The 16806-nt window shown below is 44.0% G+C and overlaps 1 protein-coding gene across 2 annotated transcripts in view; it reads left to right on the forward strand.

Annotated features, from left to right (window-relative positions):
* Positions 1-16806, forward strand: part of ATP8A2 (ATPase phospholipid transporting 8A2) — a 648977-nt gene that overhangs the window by 93748 nt on the left and 538423 nt on the right. The window contains exons 1-2 of one of the 2 annotated variants that reach the window (XM_009426757.5): positions 2732-2796; positions 2933-3077. In XM_009426757.5, the coding sequence (XP_009425032.1) occupies positions 2977-3077 (101 nt within the window). In that variant the 5' untranslated portion in view covers positions 2732-2796; positions 2933-2976. Of the gene's footprint in view, positions 1-2731; positions 2797-2932; positions 3078-16806 lie in introns of those variants that run through there. The other variant, XM_522636.9, reaches the window with a different exon arrangement.

Below are 16806 nucleotides of genomic sequence, written 5' to 3' on the forward strand. Positions count from 1 at the left end.
TCCTCTTCTGCTGTTCCCCCTTTGCCATCACTGCCAGATGCTCTTCTCTCCTGCTCAGAAACTTCCTGTGGCCTCCTGTGACCTTCAGGATGAAGTTCAAGCTTCTTTGCTTGGCATTGAGTCATCCACAGTCTGGCCACAGGCTATTTTTTGGTGAACTTTTTTTCTCCTTTTTCCCAATTTGGACCCTCAGGGTTGATTTGTTTTTTTTAGTTGGCCCTGATACAATTTTGTCTGCTTGGGCCTTTGCTTAAGCTCTTCTTGCCCTTGCCCACAATGCCCTTCCCTTTCCTACAATGCCCTTCCCTTTCCTAATCCACACCTCACCCACATTGCCAGGCTCTTCTGTCTGTACTCAGAATCTATTCCACCACCTGCCCTCCCAGCACAAAGAGGCTGCTGACCTCTGAGTCTCCTTAGCACCTTTGGGCCCACTCTTAGTCACACACTGGTAAGTAACCATGGTTACACCTTCATGCCTTAATTGAGGGAACATTTTCAAGGGCAGGAACCTGATCTTTTGTTTTTGTGTTCTCAGCGGCATCTAACAAGTGATCCTGACTGGGTGCTCATCAGCATCACTTAGTGAGCTTTAGAAACAAAACACAGTGACCACAGAATCTGAGAGGGCAGGGCCCGGGAACTAATACATTGTGAAAGCTGCATTGGTAATACTAATGCACAGGGGAACTGAGAGCCGCTAGGTGAGCAATGAACCACTTTGACCACGCACTGTTCAGTGAACCCAGCCTGTCCCTACTGTCCTGGAGCTTGGGCTTCTGGGTGCAGTGAGACAGAGCATCCATAAATAAAATCAGGTAATGATGATATCTGGTACTGTGGAGGAAGACAAGGCAGGGTTAGTGGGCAGAGAGAAAAGCAGTACTTCCATATAGGCTAGCTTCAAAAATATTCTCCATCTGTCTTACATCAGCAAATGCTCCAACACCTGGCCTTCCCTGATTGAAGTCCGGGAGTCCCAGCTGGTGGGCCAGACAGTCTGGAAGAAGGGATTCTTGCTCTCTGCTGCCGCTTGTTGATGAGTAGACGACCAAGCAGTGTCCCATGGGGAGCCAGAAAGACCCCAGAGAGTGGGAGGTTGGAGAGAAGGAGATGAGGGATCCTGTCTGAGTGAGGAATAGCCAGGGTGCTGTGGGCACACACAAAAAGCAAGAGGAAAACTGGAGTGTGCCTGGCCTGTGACCAGGGACCTGGCTTGAGCCCCAGAGCCTGCACCCACTAGGCGTCCCCATCTAGGTGAAGGGAGAAGCCTTAGCCCACTTCAGACTTAACTCTTACTTAATATTCGGAATAATATGTCAGCTTTCAGTAAACGAGTTTACATTTCGCTTGTCCCTTTCTTAGGATAAGGATTATCATCCTTCTAATCACTTTAAAAAGATGATGTAGCCAAAACTTTCTCTTTAAAAGTGTTTCTCTATGACAGTGAAAAGTATTCTTTGTAACAGGGAAGTGAAGGTTTACTTGCGTAAGATGTCAGTTTTTTTTTTTTTTGTTTTTTTTTTTGAGACGAGTCTCGCTGTCGCCCAGGCTGGAGTGCAGTGGCGCGATCTCAGCTCACTGCAGGCTCCGCCCCCCGGGGTTCACGCCATTTTCTTGCCTCAGCCTCCCGCGTAGCTGGGCCTACAGGCGCCCTCCACCTTGCCCGGCTAGTTTTTTGTACTTTTGGTAGAGATGGGGTTTCACCGTGTTAGCCGGGATGGTCTCGATCTCCTGACCTCGTGATCCGCCCGCTTCGGCCTCCCAAAGTGCTGGGATTACAGGCTTGAGCCACCATGCCCGGCCAAGATGTCAGTTTTTTAATGGTGTGCAACGTCCGTTTCTTTGATAGTTGGAAAGCGTGGGAGGTATTAGAGGGCGAATGTATATTTAAGAAAAACAAGATAAGTCTTCATCTGTAGAGTATTAATTTTTCTGTGATCCTTTATCTCAGACGCCTCTCCTCTGAAGGTCACTTCTCAAGCTGGGCAGCCCCTTCTAACAAGGGATGCTGCCTTGGAGTTGGAGATGAGGTTAAGATCTACGTGCGGCTACCAGTTTCAGTAATAACAGGATCCTTCTCTAGGTCTAGGCTGGAACGTCTCAAGTGAAGGTTATTGGGGGGCAGGGGTTTGGGTCCACCCAAAAAGGCTTGACCCATAGGACTGAAATCAAATCTTGAGCTAGGCTGGCTTGCCACGTAACCACAGAAACAGTAATTTAAGTAATAAAATGAAAGCTCGCGCGCTGGTCCAGAGCTGGGGTTGGGACAGCTACTGCACTCAGGTCTCCAGGTGCATGTAGGGAGAAGAGCAGCGGATCCCTTGCAGACAATGGTGGGAGCGAGCTCTTCACCCTGGGGTCTCGGAAGCCCATTTTTAGCGTCCAGAGGTGTGCTTTCGCCATCTCCTTCTGCGGTGGCTGCTTGCAGGGCGCATTCCCATTGCTGCTGTCTCTGTTCCTAAGGAAGATCAAAGGATCCCAGAAAACCCAGTTCCAGAGCTCAGTTCCCGGGACTAGAGGGTACGCTCGGCCAGATGGCTGGGGGTGCCGCTGGCCTTGGCGCCCCCGCCGTCCCCGCGCGGTCGCCCTTCCCGGCCCGGCAAGCAGCTTGGGCGTCCAGCCCGGCCCGGTCCCTGCAGGGAGGGAGCGCAGGAGCTGGGGGCGGCTCTCCCGGGGCGGGGCTCGCTCCACAAGCGCCGGGGGCCGCGCGGGGCGTGGGCGTGGGCGGGGCCGGGGGCGGGGCCGGCCTTGGCTGCGGCGGCAGAGGCGGCGGCGTCTCCAGGGGGAGCCAAGGTACATAGGCGGCGTCCGCCTCACCCGAGCATCCTTCCCCGCCGGTGGCCGCCCGCCCGCGGCCCGCGCTCGCAGCCTCCCGCCTGGCGGTTGACTTCTTTGTGTCGTATTCTCTGCCTGCGCCCTGTCTCTGCAGGACCTGTTCGTTCTTCTTTGGGCTATAAGAAGGCAGAGGATGAGATGTCCCGGGCCACGTCTGTTGGAGACCAGCTGGAGGCACCCGCCCGCACCATTTACCTCAACCAACCGCATCTCAACAAATTCCGCGACAACCAGATCAGGTAGGAGAAGGCGGCCGGCTCGCGCGGAAGGCGGTGGAGTCACAGCTGGGAAGGGGCTCGTCCTCCTGCCCGGGGCTTGGCCGCGCACCTGGCCGGCCCCCGTCCATCTCCCCCAGAGCCTTCCCCTGCCCCCTCCCCACCCCACTAGCCCGCGGTGCAGCCCCGCGCTTCCAGTAGGGTCATGCGAATGCAGCCCTCACCGTTCTCTCCTGCGCATCCGTTCTGCGCCCAGCCTGCCTCTGAGCCCTGAGAAGTTTTCACTCTAATGTCACCGACAAAAATGAGGTCTCTGCTCTTTTCATCCCTGGGCTTCCTTCCCGGAACCCCCTTCTAGCCTTGTTTTAAGCCAGTTGATAGCCTTCTTTAGCAATTTTTAGACCATACTATGGGGGACGTGCTTCATAAGGGAATCCCACAAGTCACAAGGACTCACATTCAGTTCTCAGTGGTCCACGACAATTGTTAAGAGGTCTTCATTTGCTGGGAAACTTTGCCCAGAGTTAGCAGAAAGATGGACAGAAGCTAGCGTTTAAATGTCTACTTTTGCTGGCCGCCGTGTCACACACCCTGGCTATAGCAGCTTAGTGAATCTTCATAACCTCTTGAAGCAGGCCAGGAGACTGGAATATAAAGATGCTAAATAATGTACCTATAGTCATACAGCTCCTAAATGGCAGGGCTGGAAATTGAACCCAGCCCATCTGACTACTAAGGATAAAATTTTTTCTGCTGTGCAAAGCTAGTTCTTTATCACGGGTGTTCGTACATTTTCAAATTTCATTAAACTTTCAGGCTTAAACAACTTTGTATCTGGGAGAGACTTCAGAGGATGTAGTTCTGTGAGCTGCTCAGAACACCATGCTTGGGTGTAGAGAAGTTCAGTGATTTATCAGGTTACACATAGATTATTGACAAACCTGAGTTCCAATCCAGTGTTCTTTTTGGGAAGACAAAAGCTTTGTTGTTGTATGTTTAAGTATTCCACTACTGCACTAACACTTGTACAGATGACTTAGCCTGACATCTTTATTTAGAAAGGTCAGGCAGTTGGACATTATTGGGGTAGAATAATGGTGCATATTATATGGAGGTGGAATTTTCACTTATTAAAGGAGTGTTAGATTATGCAGCTTTATTTTGGGTTTTAAGAATGACAGTTGGGCATATTTTATACTTAAAAGTGTAACTTAGAAGAATAGCTGAGTCCCCACTTCAGAATGTGTGGGCTTCGTTTAAGATACAGAGCATCACTCACAGTGAGTTACCACTTCACAAACTAGGGTGGCTCCAATCAAAAAGACAAATAACAAGTATTGGCAAAGATTTAGAGAACTTGGTATCCTCATGCATTGCTGATGGGGATGAAAAACGATGGAGCTGCTTTGGAAAACAGTAAAAATGATGGAGCTGCTTTGGAAAACAGTTTGGTAGTTCTTCAAAAGGTTCAATGTAAAGTTACCATATGACCTAGCCATTCTACTCCCGGGTATATCTGCCCGAGAGAAATGAAAACCTACATCCACACAAAAACTCATACACATATATTTCACAGCAGCATTATTGTGAATAGCCCAAAAATAGAAATAATCTAAATGTCCATCAGCTGATGAATGAATAAATAACATGAAGTATATCCATACAGTGGAATATTATTGGGCCATAAAAAGGAATGAAATATTGACACATTCTACAACATGGATGAGACTTGAAAGCATTATGCTAAGTGGAAGAAGCCAGTCACAAAAGGCCTCATAGTACATGATTCCATTTATATGAAGTATCCAGAAGAGGCAAATTTATAGAGTTATGAGGTAAATTAGTGGTTCCTGGGGCTGGGGAAGAGAGAAAAGGTTGGGGGGAAATGGGGAATGACTGTGAATGTGGATGGGGTTTCATTTTGGGGTGATGGTTGCACAACTCTGTGAATTTACCTAAACCATTTGGAATCCTGCACTGCTCATGTAGTTCCATTTCTTCACACCTTCTCATATGTGTTTCTATTGAATTGCTTTCAAAAAGATGATTTTCTAAAAGATATATACTGTATAAGGATATGGGATTTGAAGAGCTACTTTTCTTTTTAAACTTTAGTGTGTTTTCAAGTTGTATTTTTGCTTAATTTCTATTAATTCCTTTAATTTTGTTATCCATTTGTGCATGCTTAAGGCTGGGAGAAAAAAAATAGAGGCCTTTGTTTTTCTCTAAATTCTTTTGTTTTAATGGAAGGTAAAGTTTTTTTTTTTTTGGAGACGGAGTCTTGCTCTGTCCCCCAGGCTGGAGTGCAGTGGTATGATCTTGGCTCACTGCAACCTCCGCCTCCTGGGTTCAAGTGATTCTCCTGCTTCAGCCTCCCAGGTAGTTGGGATTACAGGCGCCTGCCCAGCTAATTTTTGTATTTTTAGTAGAGACGGGGTTTCGCCATGTTGGCCAGGCTGGTCTCAAACTACTGACCTCAGAGGATCCACCTGCCTCAGCCTCCCAAAGTGCTGGAATTACAGGCGTGAGCCACCACGCCCAGCTGGAAGGTAAAGATTTTTAAGAGCACTGATAATGGAGCTTCACTACCTGTTCTGTAATCAAGATTGAAAGCTGACCCAGACTGATTGTATTATTAGTCAGAGGGATTCCGAGTAGCTGCCTGCTGTGCGGTTTCATCTGTACTGTTTTGAGAGAGGCAGAGTAAGTTGGGGATGTACAGTGGGTTGGTGAGGAATAAAGTAGGCAGTTACCAACTATTGTATTTAAAGCTTTATGTAAGTATATAATTGAATTAGTTGAAATATGTTAAAATTCATATAATTTCTGAGTTCATGGCTTATACTGTGAGCGTAAGTTTCCGCATGCACTGGATAGGGTCTAAGAAATTAAAATGTGGTCCTTGATGTTCTTTAAAATGGCCTTTGAGTATTTGGTTCGCCTTGACTCTGTGTTTAAATAGGAATTACTAATGGTTATCAGTGACTTGTAGTTCATTAAAAAATTGGTTATAGGCCAGATGCAGTGGCTAACACCTGTAATCCCAGCACTTTGGGAGGCCAAGGTGGGTAGATCACTTGAAGCCAGGAGTTTGAGACCAGCCTGGCCAACATGGCAAAACCCCATCTCTACCAAAAATACAAAAATTAGCCGGGCGTGGTGGTGCTTGCCTGTAGTCCCAGCTACTCGAGAGACTGAGGCACAAGAATCGCTTGAATCCAGGAGGCAGAGATTGCAATGAGCCCAAATCACACCACTGCACTCTAGCCTGGGTGACAGAGCAAGACTCCGTCTCAAAAAAAAAAAAAAAAAAAAAAAAAAATTGATTATAAAGCTTCTTAGCATTATGGTTTAAGGATTTGAGAAAACGTCGAGCCATATTATTTTAGCACTTTAATGTTACTGAACTCAAGTTTTATGATAATATTGATTTTTAAAAATAAGGCCTTTTATCTTGGCCATGAATGTTTGCTAAAAGTTAGTGAAGCTATTCAAAGGAATATTTTTATAAAAGGATAAATAATTTGTTTTTTAATATAATTTTTCTGGAGAAAAGGTTAATGGTTTTCTTAGAGGCAGGGCATGGAGAGTTTATCCCAGTTCCTTTGCCCCTAAATTGAGCTTTTTGAAAAGAAGGGACCACATGGGATAGGTGAGGCTCAGGCCTGTCTGCTGACTCAGGGCTAACTTACCTTGTTGTACTCCTTGGCAGGCCTGTCCTCTCTGGAACAGAGTTCTCTCCCCTACTTTCCTCAACCCTAAGCCGGTTTTGGTTTGAAACCCTCTGGATCATAGCAGTTGCTCTGCGCTTGCCTTTCTGGGAAGCTGGCGTTTGACTAGGAATGGGAGTTTGATACAGAGGAAGGGAGGGCAGCGAGGGGCGGCATGCTGTCATTCAGGACAGGAATTCTATGGGTCAAGTTTACTGGAATGGAATTGATGTGACTGAAGAAAGAGGGTGGGTCTGGGGAAATGCCTAGAAAGCAGGAATGAGGTCCCCTCTGAGGTCCATTGTGGCCTCAGCACCCCCAGGGGTATGCACTACATGAGAACTCCAAATTCTGGCCAATTCCTTGAATTTTTGGGAGGGACTGTGCTATGTATATAGATGTCTCACCAAACCTTCTTCTCATTCTTGATGCTGAAAATACTACCAGTGTTTGATCTGAAGTCTGTGGTAGGTTTATTAAGTTTTTCATTATTGAAGCCAATGCATTCAGATTATCATAATGATGGAGAATTAGGAAGTAGTCTTTTTCTACTAGGGATTGATTTTCTAGGACCTTAACTATGAGAACAATAACTTTCTTCATCCTCTAGAAATGAGTAGTAATTAATGGGATTCAATGTTTATATACATATGTAAGATTATGTATGTGTCCACCTAACAAGATCTCCTTTTCCTGAAGTGTACAATCATATCTCCTTTCAAATGTTTTAAAGGTTTTAGTGCACAATTCAGCCATCTGAAGTATACAATTCAGTGATTTTTAATATATTCATTGTGCAACTATCATCACAGTCAATTTTTGAACATTTTCATCACCTCCAAAAGAAATATTATACTCTAGCTATCATCTCCCATCCCTTCCTCCCCCCACCCCTAAGGAACCACAAATTTACTTTATATTTCTGTAGATTTCCCTGTACTGGACATTTTGTATAAATAGCCTCATATCCTTTTAAGTTAAATATTAAATGCTTACAAAAGCTCACTATTTAGAGGAAACTGGTGGTGAATTTTTAATTTTATATATCTAAATTTTCAAGAATGTTTAAAGTTAAAATGTTTTTTCCCCCCAGAAAAATCTTGAAATAATGTGCTGATCAAAGGAATGAGCAATACTTACGTCATCACTATCAGACATATGTAATCTTTCTATGTGGTTATCAGCATGCCATTTGAAATAGTGAATTTCAAAGCCATAAGGCAGTTTTCTTCAATATTTGAAATGAGGTCTTCAAAGCTAGTTAGGAATGTTTATAGTTACTCAGTTTTGAATGACTCATTCATTTCAGGTGGGCGTTTTAGCTAGCAAAAACTTCATTACAGTGGTAACTCGAGCTTTGTCAAGTTACTGCATTGCTTCAGGTTGGTTTGCCTTAAAGGAAAATTACTTCATATAAATTTTTGGTAAATTTTTGTTGGCTTTGCCAAGGTTAATTTTAAATAGAATATTATCTTTACAGGGCCAGGCGCAGTGGCTCGCGCCTATAATCCCAGCACTTTGGGAGGCCAAGGTGGGCAGATCACGAGGTCAGGAGATTGAGACCATCCTGGCTAACATGGTGAAACCCCGTCTCTACTAAAAATACAAAAAAATTAGCTGGGCGTGGTGGTGGGCGCCTGTAGTCCCAGCTACTCGGGAGGCTGAGGCAGGAGAATGGTGTGAACCTGGGAGGCAGAACTTGCAGTGAGCAGAGATCACACCACTGCACTCCAGCCTGGGCGACAGAGCGAGACTCTGTCTCAAAAAAAAAAAAAAAAAAGAATATTACCTTTACAGAAAAAGGAATTGAGCACTGTATGCTAGGTTGGTACAGTATCTTGTTTATAATATTAATGCTGAGATCCTAATTTTTTTTTTAACCTTGTTTTTTGGTTGTTTTGTTTTAACTTATATTTTAGGTTCGGGATATGTGTGCAGGTTTGTTATATAGGTAAACTCATGTCATAGGGGTTTGTTGTACAGATTATTTCATCACCCAGATACTAAGCCTAGTACTCAATAGTTATTATTATTATTATTATCTGAGATGGAATCTCATTCTGTCGCCCAGGCTGGAGTGCAGTGGTGCAATCTCGGCTCACTGCAGCCTCTGCCTCCTGGGTTCGAGCCTCAGCCTCCTGAGTAGCTAGGATTACAGGCATGTGCCACCATGCCTGGCTAATTTTTGTATTTTTAGTAGAGATGGAGTTTCACCATGTTTGTCAGGCTGGTCTCAAACTCCTGACCTCAGGTGATCCACCCGCCTTGGCCTCCCAAAGTGCTGGGATTACAGGTGTGGCTCACACCTGTAATAGGCCACTGTGCCCGGCCTCAATAGTTATTTTTTCTGCACCTCCTCCTTCTCCCACCCTCCACCCTCAAGTAGGCCTCAGTGTCTGTTGTTTCCTTCTTTGTGTCCATGAGTTCTCATCATTTAGCTCCCTCTTGTAAGTGAGAATATGCGGTATTTGATTTTCTGTTCCTGTGTTAGTATGCTAAGGATAATGGTCTCCCCCTCATTCCACATTCCCGCAAAAGACATGATCTCATTCTTTTTTATGGCTGCATAGTGTTCCATAGTGTATATGTACATTTTCTTTATCCAGTCTGTTGTTGATGGACATTTAGGTTGATTCCATGTCATTGCTATTGTGAATAGTGCTTCAGTGAGCATTCGAGTCCACGTGCCTTTATGGTAGTAGGACTTATGTTCCTCTTGGTGTATACCCAGTAATGGGATTGCTGAGTTGAATGGTAGTTCGGTTATTAGCTCTTTGAAAAACTTCCAAACTGCTTTTCACAGTAGCTGAACTAATTTACACTTTCACCAACAGTGTATAAGTGTTCCCTTTTCTCTGCAACCTCACCAGCGTATGTTATATTTTGGCTTTTTAAATAGCCATTCTGGTGGTGTGAGATGGTACTCACTGTGGTTTTGATTTGCGTTTCTCTAATGATCGGTGATAGTGAGCATTTTTTTCATATGTTTGTTGGTGGCATGTGTGTCTTCTTTAGAAAAGTGTCTGTTCATATCTTTTGTCCACTTTTTAATGCGGTTGTTAGTATTTTGTTCTTATAAATTTGTTTCAGTTCCTTATAGGTGCTGGATATTAGACCTTCGTCAGATGCGTAGTTTGCATATATTTTCTCCCATTCTGCAGGTTGTCTCTTCACTCTGTTGATAGCTTATTTTGCTGTGCAGAAGCCCTTAAGTTTAATTAGATGGGATCATAATTCTAAAAGAATATTTTTGTCTTAAGGAGTAAAAAGAACAAAATAATCTTCAGTAACCAATTTGTCCATGAATAGTGGGGAGAGATTATATATGTGGTACTAGATCCAATGTCATTGAGTACTGTGAGGATGAAGAATTCTCCTCTAAATGTTTTAATGCTGCAGAATTTATGTAGGATCTGGTCTTAATGCACAAGCTGCTTACAATTTAGCAAAGAAGCAATACCAGCATCCTAGTTAGAATCATAACTTTTTTTTTTTGAGATGGAGTCTCACTCTATTGGCCAGGCTAGAGTGCAGTGGCGCGAACTCCACTCATTGCAAACCTCTGCCTCCTGGGTTCAAGCGATTCTCCTGCCCCTCAGACTCTCGAGTAGCTGCGATTACAGGCACCCGCCACCACGGCCAGCTAATTTTTGAATTTTTGGTAGAGAACAGGGTTTCACCACGTGGGCCAGGCTGGTCTTGAACTCCTGACCTCAAGTGATCCATCTGCCCTGGCCTCCCAAAGTGCTGGGATTACAGGCATGAGCCATGACGCCTGGCAGAATCATAACTTTTTTGGTTTATGTAAAGATCATTATCTTAAAAACCAAGGTTACGTAATCTCTGATTTGAGACTGCTGTCTTTATCAAGTTTGGCAAAGGTAAAAGTATTCCTTATCAAGAGTAATTGCTGATGTTGAAAACAGTCTCGAGATTTTCCTTCTGGGTATGCTGCTTTTTGTTTAGAAGCAGATATACTTGGGTAATTTCCAAGCCAGGCACTGTATTTTCTGAACGTGAATGGCACAACAATCCTGAGTTCTTATTTTCGATGTACCAGCAGCAATTAATGCCATAGAAGAGTCTTGTAATGAGAACTGTTATCAGCTTTACACCCCTGGACAAGTCTTTTGAGGAATCCTGCAGACGAAAATATTGGAACTGGGGGAGCTTTGGCATAGTACATTCCAGGTAACCATTGAATGTGTGAGCTTTCTTGAAGAGTATTTTTAGAAACAGAAAAGCCTGTCAGCATTGGGTCAGTTTTATATTTGGTGTTTCTAAGGAAACAGCAAATGTCTAAGAGGACAGACTTTCATGGTGATTTCTTTATCAAGTTGACCCCTGTGTGGGTGGATAATGGAGCCCAGTTTGAATTTGACCAAAAAAAATCTGTGTCATTCCCACTGTTTAAAATAGGTAAAAGCATTTGCTTTGAGAATTTTGGTCAGTAATTTATTTCCCCTCTCTCCTCTTCCCAAATTCTGTTAACTCTTATTGTCTGCTGTGAACTTGGAAGCATTTATGATTCTTTGATTAAAAAGAATTAAGCATCAGGATTTGTGAGACAAATTAAAATTCAACCAGAATTGGAAGAGACCCAAGACGTGACAAGTAAGTACTGTGTGAGTCCCTGAATTGGATTCTGGAACAGAAAAGATACATTGGTGGAAAAACTGGTGAATCTTGAATAAAGTCTGTAATTGGATTAGCATTGTGCCAGTGTTACTTTCTTAGTTTTGATAATTGTGCTATGGTGATGTAAGATGCTAACATTGTGGGGAAACTGGACAAAGGATAGATGTCAACTCTATTATTTTTGCAACTCTTCTATAAGTATACAATTTTCGGCCAGGTGTGGTGGCTCACACATGTAATCCCAGCACTTTGGGAGGCCAAGGCAGGCAGATCACCTGAGGTCAGGAGTTCAAGACCAGCCTGGTGAACATGGTGAAACCCCGTCTCTACTAAAAATACAAAAATTAGCCAGGCGCGGTGGTGGGTGCCTATAATCCCATCTACTCAGGAGGCTGAGGCTGGAGAATCGCTTCAACCCAGGAGGTGGAGGTTGCAGTCAGCAGAGATCGCACCATTGCACTCCAGCCTGGGTGACGAGAGTGAAACTCTGTCTCAAAAAAGAAAAAAGTATACTATTTTCTCAAAATTAAACAAATCTTAAAATCAACTAGAAGTATCTGAGAGAATAGGAACGAAATGCTAAACTCTTGTTTTTCTGTTGAATACTTTAGTAAATGTTTGGATCTTTAATTGGAAACATACATGATTTTGAAGGGAGGATGGTCAGAAGAAAAAAGGATCAATATCTTCATATGTTTGTTGTGATGAGTAGATGGGAAAACCCTTGCTCTCGGGGCATCAAAGAACATTCCCTATGCTCACAAACAGCACCAAGGGTTTGTTTGCATAATGTCTGATCTAGTTGCTTAAGTTGAAAAAGTATGTAGCAAAGTAGACTGCTCTGTTTCTGCTCAGTTTAGTCATGTGAGCTTCTGTGTCGTTATCCAGAAAGTTGCATCTAAGTGTTTGTTCTACTACTTATAGCTGAGTCACTCAACAGACAGCAAAAGCTTACTCAGAAATGCTAATCAGCAACCCTTTCAAGAGGGACAATGCTTAGACAGAACAAAAGGAGAGGTCTGACCATTGTGGGGATGTAGGGATGTTTAACAAAGAAATTTCCTGAAATCCATGAGGTTGGGTTTGGTCATTCAAATGCTGACCCATTCTTTTCTCTTAAATGAAAGCCAGCTCTTCAAAACTGAAATCATAGGTTTTTAGCCTTTACTATTTTATATTAGATGTCATTAAAAATGATTTGGGGTTGAGTTTGGGATGGTGTTAGTCACTCTGATGGATTATTCTATGTATCTTCAGTCTATGTACAACATATACCACACGAAAGGCTTTTGGAGAGTGTTGGCAGGTTTCAGCTTAGAAAAGACTTCAGCTTGAGAGTGGACCTAACTCTCATGTAAGTTCTCTGTCTATATCAGTGGTCTCCAAAACTTTTTCATTGGATGTCCCATTTGTAACACTTTTTTTTTTTTTCTTTTTGGAGTCTTGCTGTGTCACCAGGCTGGAGGGCAGTGGCGTGATCTCGGCTCACTGCAACCTCCGCCTCCTGGGTTCAAGTGATTCCCCTGCCTCAGCCTCCCAAGTAGCTGGGACTACAGGTGCGTGCCACCATGCCCGGCTAATTTTTTGTATTTTAGTAGAGACGGGGTTTCATCATTTTGGCCAGGATGGTATCGATCTCCTGACCCCGTGATCTGCCCTCCTCGGCCTCCCAAAGTACTGGGATTACAGGCATGAGCCACCACACCCGGCCCATAAAATTTTTTAGCATGAACCTTTGATATGTATATTTAAAACATTGGTATACATGTGCTATCATTGTTAGTTATTATCTGAAGACCCAGTACGTATTACCAAGATTCTCTGTTAAGGATTATGGATGTAAGTACATATTGTTCACAGTCTTCTCTATTATTTTGAATGCTTTTGGCCGATTTGTCAGATTTGATTAAATTACCCTAATGTTTAACCTAGTAAAATGGTTTTAAAGAGCTTTTACTAGGAATGTAAGTGTCAATTCTGCTGCTTTTTATTTTCTTGTAATTGCATTATTAATAAGTATAATTTCCAATTTGTGGTTTTGTTGTATGATTCTTAAACCATTTGTTCTTTTGGGAGGGTTAGTTTAGTTTAAATTGGATAAAGTGATCCATGACTCCACCTAGCTGGGACCTGGAAATTGAAATGTGTAGTAGTAAGGAGAGAGACAGACAGGGAGGGTACCACTGTTATCCCTGTATTAGCTCAGGCTGCCATAGCAAGATACATAGACTGGGGGGCGTAAGCAGATGTTCGTCTTCTCATAGTTCTAGAGGCTGGAAGTCCAAGATCAGGGTGCCAGCATGATCTGGTTCTGGTGTGGGCTCTCTCCTGGCTTGCAGATAGCTGCCTTCTTGCCATGTCCTCCCAGAACAGAGAGAGTGAGCAAGAGCAAAAGCGAGAGTGAGGGAGAGACAGAGTGAGAGCTCTCTGTCTCTAATAAGGGCACTAACCCCATCTTGAGGGTCCCACCCTCATGACCTCATCTAATCCTAATTATCTCCAAAAGGGCCCAAGAGTAGCATCCCATCACGTTGGGGGTTAGGGCTTCAACATATGAATTTTAGGAAGGACACAGTTCAGTCCGTAGCACCACCCACCCTTCCCATTAAGGAGGTTCCTCTCCAGCCACATTACATAGAATTACGTTGGGACACCAATGTCAGTGCATTTAATAAATGTTCCTGAAGCTTATTTTTTGGAGGTATATATAAATATAAGCTCTGATAGCATCTTCCCAAACCCCACTTGGAAGCCACCTGCTTTAGATTCAGTTGATTAGGGCCTGCCTTAGAGGAAAACCATCTGGTCAGACCCAGTCTGACTTTTACTTTAGGCCCCAGGAACTCTGAGACTGATCATAAGTCTTGTTCCTTAAGTACCATTCATAATCCTACATTTGGTATATTTGAGGTAAGCATTGCAGTCCCTCTCTGTCAAGAATTGGGGGTGCGTGGTTAGTGGCAGCACTGCAAGGGTGGGAAAGTAGAAGGACGGGGCAAAGCTGCTAGTAGAGACCAATGAGCTGCGCCTGAAAGATGAGTACGAGTCAGCCTGGAAACTTGGGTGGGGCTTGGTGGGGAGGGCAGGCCAGACATGGGGAACCCCATGTGCAGAGGTGCAGAAGAGTGTAACGGCCAGGTGTGTGTCTTTCCAGAAAAGATGTGGAAGAAGAAGGTGATGTGGTTTGGCTCTGGGTCCCTACCCAAATCTCATCTTGAATTGTAGCTCCCATAATTCCCATATGTTGTGGGAGGGACCTGGTGGGAAACGATTGAATCATGGGGGCGGTTTCCCCCATACTGTTCTCGTGGTAGTGAATAAATCTTATGAGAGCTGATGGTTTTATCAGGGGTTTCCACTTTTGCATCTTCCTCATTCTCTCTTTGCCTGCTGCCGTCCATGTAAGACGGGACTTGCTCCTCCTTGCCTTCCACCATGATTGTGAGGCTTCCCCAGCCATGTGGAACTGTAATTCCAATTAAACCTCTTTCTTTTGTGAATTGCCCAGTCTGGGGCATGTCTTCATCAGCAGCGTGAAAACGGACTAATACAGAAGGGATGATGGACAAAGTGCTGTGAAAGGCCAGGCTACTGGAGACGGGCTTCTATAGCCAAGAAAAGCTTTTATGAGCCAAGTGACTAAGTGATAGATAGTACTTGGGTTTGATGTGCACAGCCACCTGCTCTGCATTTAGAATAAGCACATGAGGCTGCTGTCATTGCCCAGGAAGAGGTGCAGGGCTATACTGCTGCAGGAGAAGAGAAGCACTTGGGATGGTTAGCAGTGGGGCTGTAAGTGGACAGAGCACTAGGCAAGTGTGATTTCCAGGTTCCAGTGTTAGTGACGGAGAAGGTGTTGATGCTGTTTCTTGTGTTTCTGAGTTTTGTTTTGAACTATTTTGAACTGTGGATTGGGGCAAGGTGATTGACCTCAGAATAGCAGAAAGCCCCTTTCACCCCAGTATGAGACCACCCCAGGGGAGCAGAGATACACATGTAGGGGGTGATCTCTGTTGGTTGCGTCATGAAGGAGCTCCTTCCTCCAGCAAGGTGGGGGCAGCACTGGCTCTCTTGGAGAGACACCAAACTTTTGACAGATCTTTCCCTACCTCTAGATCTGTTTGGTTTCAAGATACTCCAATTAATAAACTGGAAGTAGAATAATGTCATAGCTTATAGCATGATGAGAATTAGATGAGAACAGCTGGGCACAGTGGCTCATGCCTGTAATCCCAGCACTTTGGGAGGCCAAGGCAGGAAGATTGTTTGCGGCCAGGAGTTTGAAACCAGCCTGGGCAACATAGTGAGACCCTATGTCTACAAGAAAAAAATAATTAGATGAGAATGTACCTGTTTAAGGCTGCACTGTGTAAGAGCTCACAGACTTACACAGAGTTGCTCATTGACACCAGTTATCTGGTTATTACGAATGTTGTTCTTCTTTGCCACTCATTTTGCTCTCTAATTCTTTGATAACCAAAACAATCAATTATAAGCTGTAACTCGGGGAAAAGGGAAGTGGACTTGCATATTACTCTGCCCAAGAGTTACACATTGCCAAGGGGAGAAATATGCAGGCTGAAGAATCACAAGGTAGGTTTTGGGCATTAGAGTCTTTTGTACATATATGTTTTCTAGTCTGTAACTGCTAGGAACAAGCAGGCTGGACTGCGAGCATAAGATGAGTCTAAAATGTGTTTGAGAGTGTGTATGTGTGGATTGGTGTTAAATCAAGAAACTGGCTTCTCCTTTTGGTGTCGTGAAAGAACACAGTTGCATATAAATTCACATTAAATTCACTGACACCTCCTCCTGCAAACAAACACCAAGATTCTTTATGATAGAATGGTTAAAACCTTAAACTTGGTCCACATGTATGACTAGAGTTGTATTGAATTGTGACTATAAAGTCTGCATCTGTATCTTTCTACCCTCCCTCCTTTTTTCCCTTCCATCTTGTTTGGGACCATCAACTTTTTGGCTCTGTGGGGCTCTTCTTTGAATATCTCTGAGGAACTTGGCACTGTGCATAATATGGAAACCGAATACTTAACTGTAGATTCAATGATATAAAGGAATATTATTTACTTATTTATTTATTTATTTTACATTTTTTCTTTTTTTGAGACAGAGTCTCGCTGTTGCCCAGGCTGGAGTGCAGTGGCGTGATCTTGGCTTACTGCAACATCCCACTCCCGGATTCAGGTGATTCTCCTGCCTCAGCTTCCTGTGTAGCTGGGACTACAGGCGTTCACCAGCAGGCCCGGCTAATTTTTTTGTATTTTTAGTGGAGATGGAATTTCACTATGTTGGCCAGGCTAGCCTCGAACTCCTGACCTCAAGTGATCCGCCTGCCTCAGCCTCCCAAATTGTTGGGATTACAAGCGTGAGCGACTGCAACCGGC

This window comes from Pan troglodytes, chromosome 14 (assembly GCF_028858775.2).
Source record: "Pan troglodytes isolate AG18354 chromosome 14, NHGRI_mPanTro3-v2.0_pri, whole genome shotgun sequence".
In the NCBI taxonomy this organism is placed as follows: Eukaryota; Metazoa; Chordata; class Mammalia; order Primates; family Hominidae; genus Pan; species Pan troglodytes.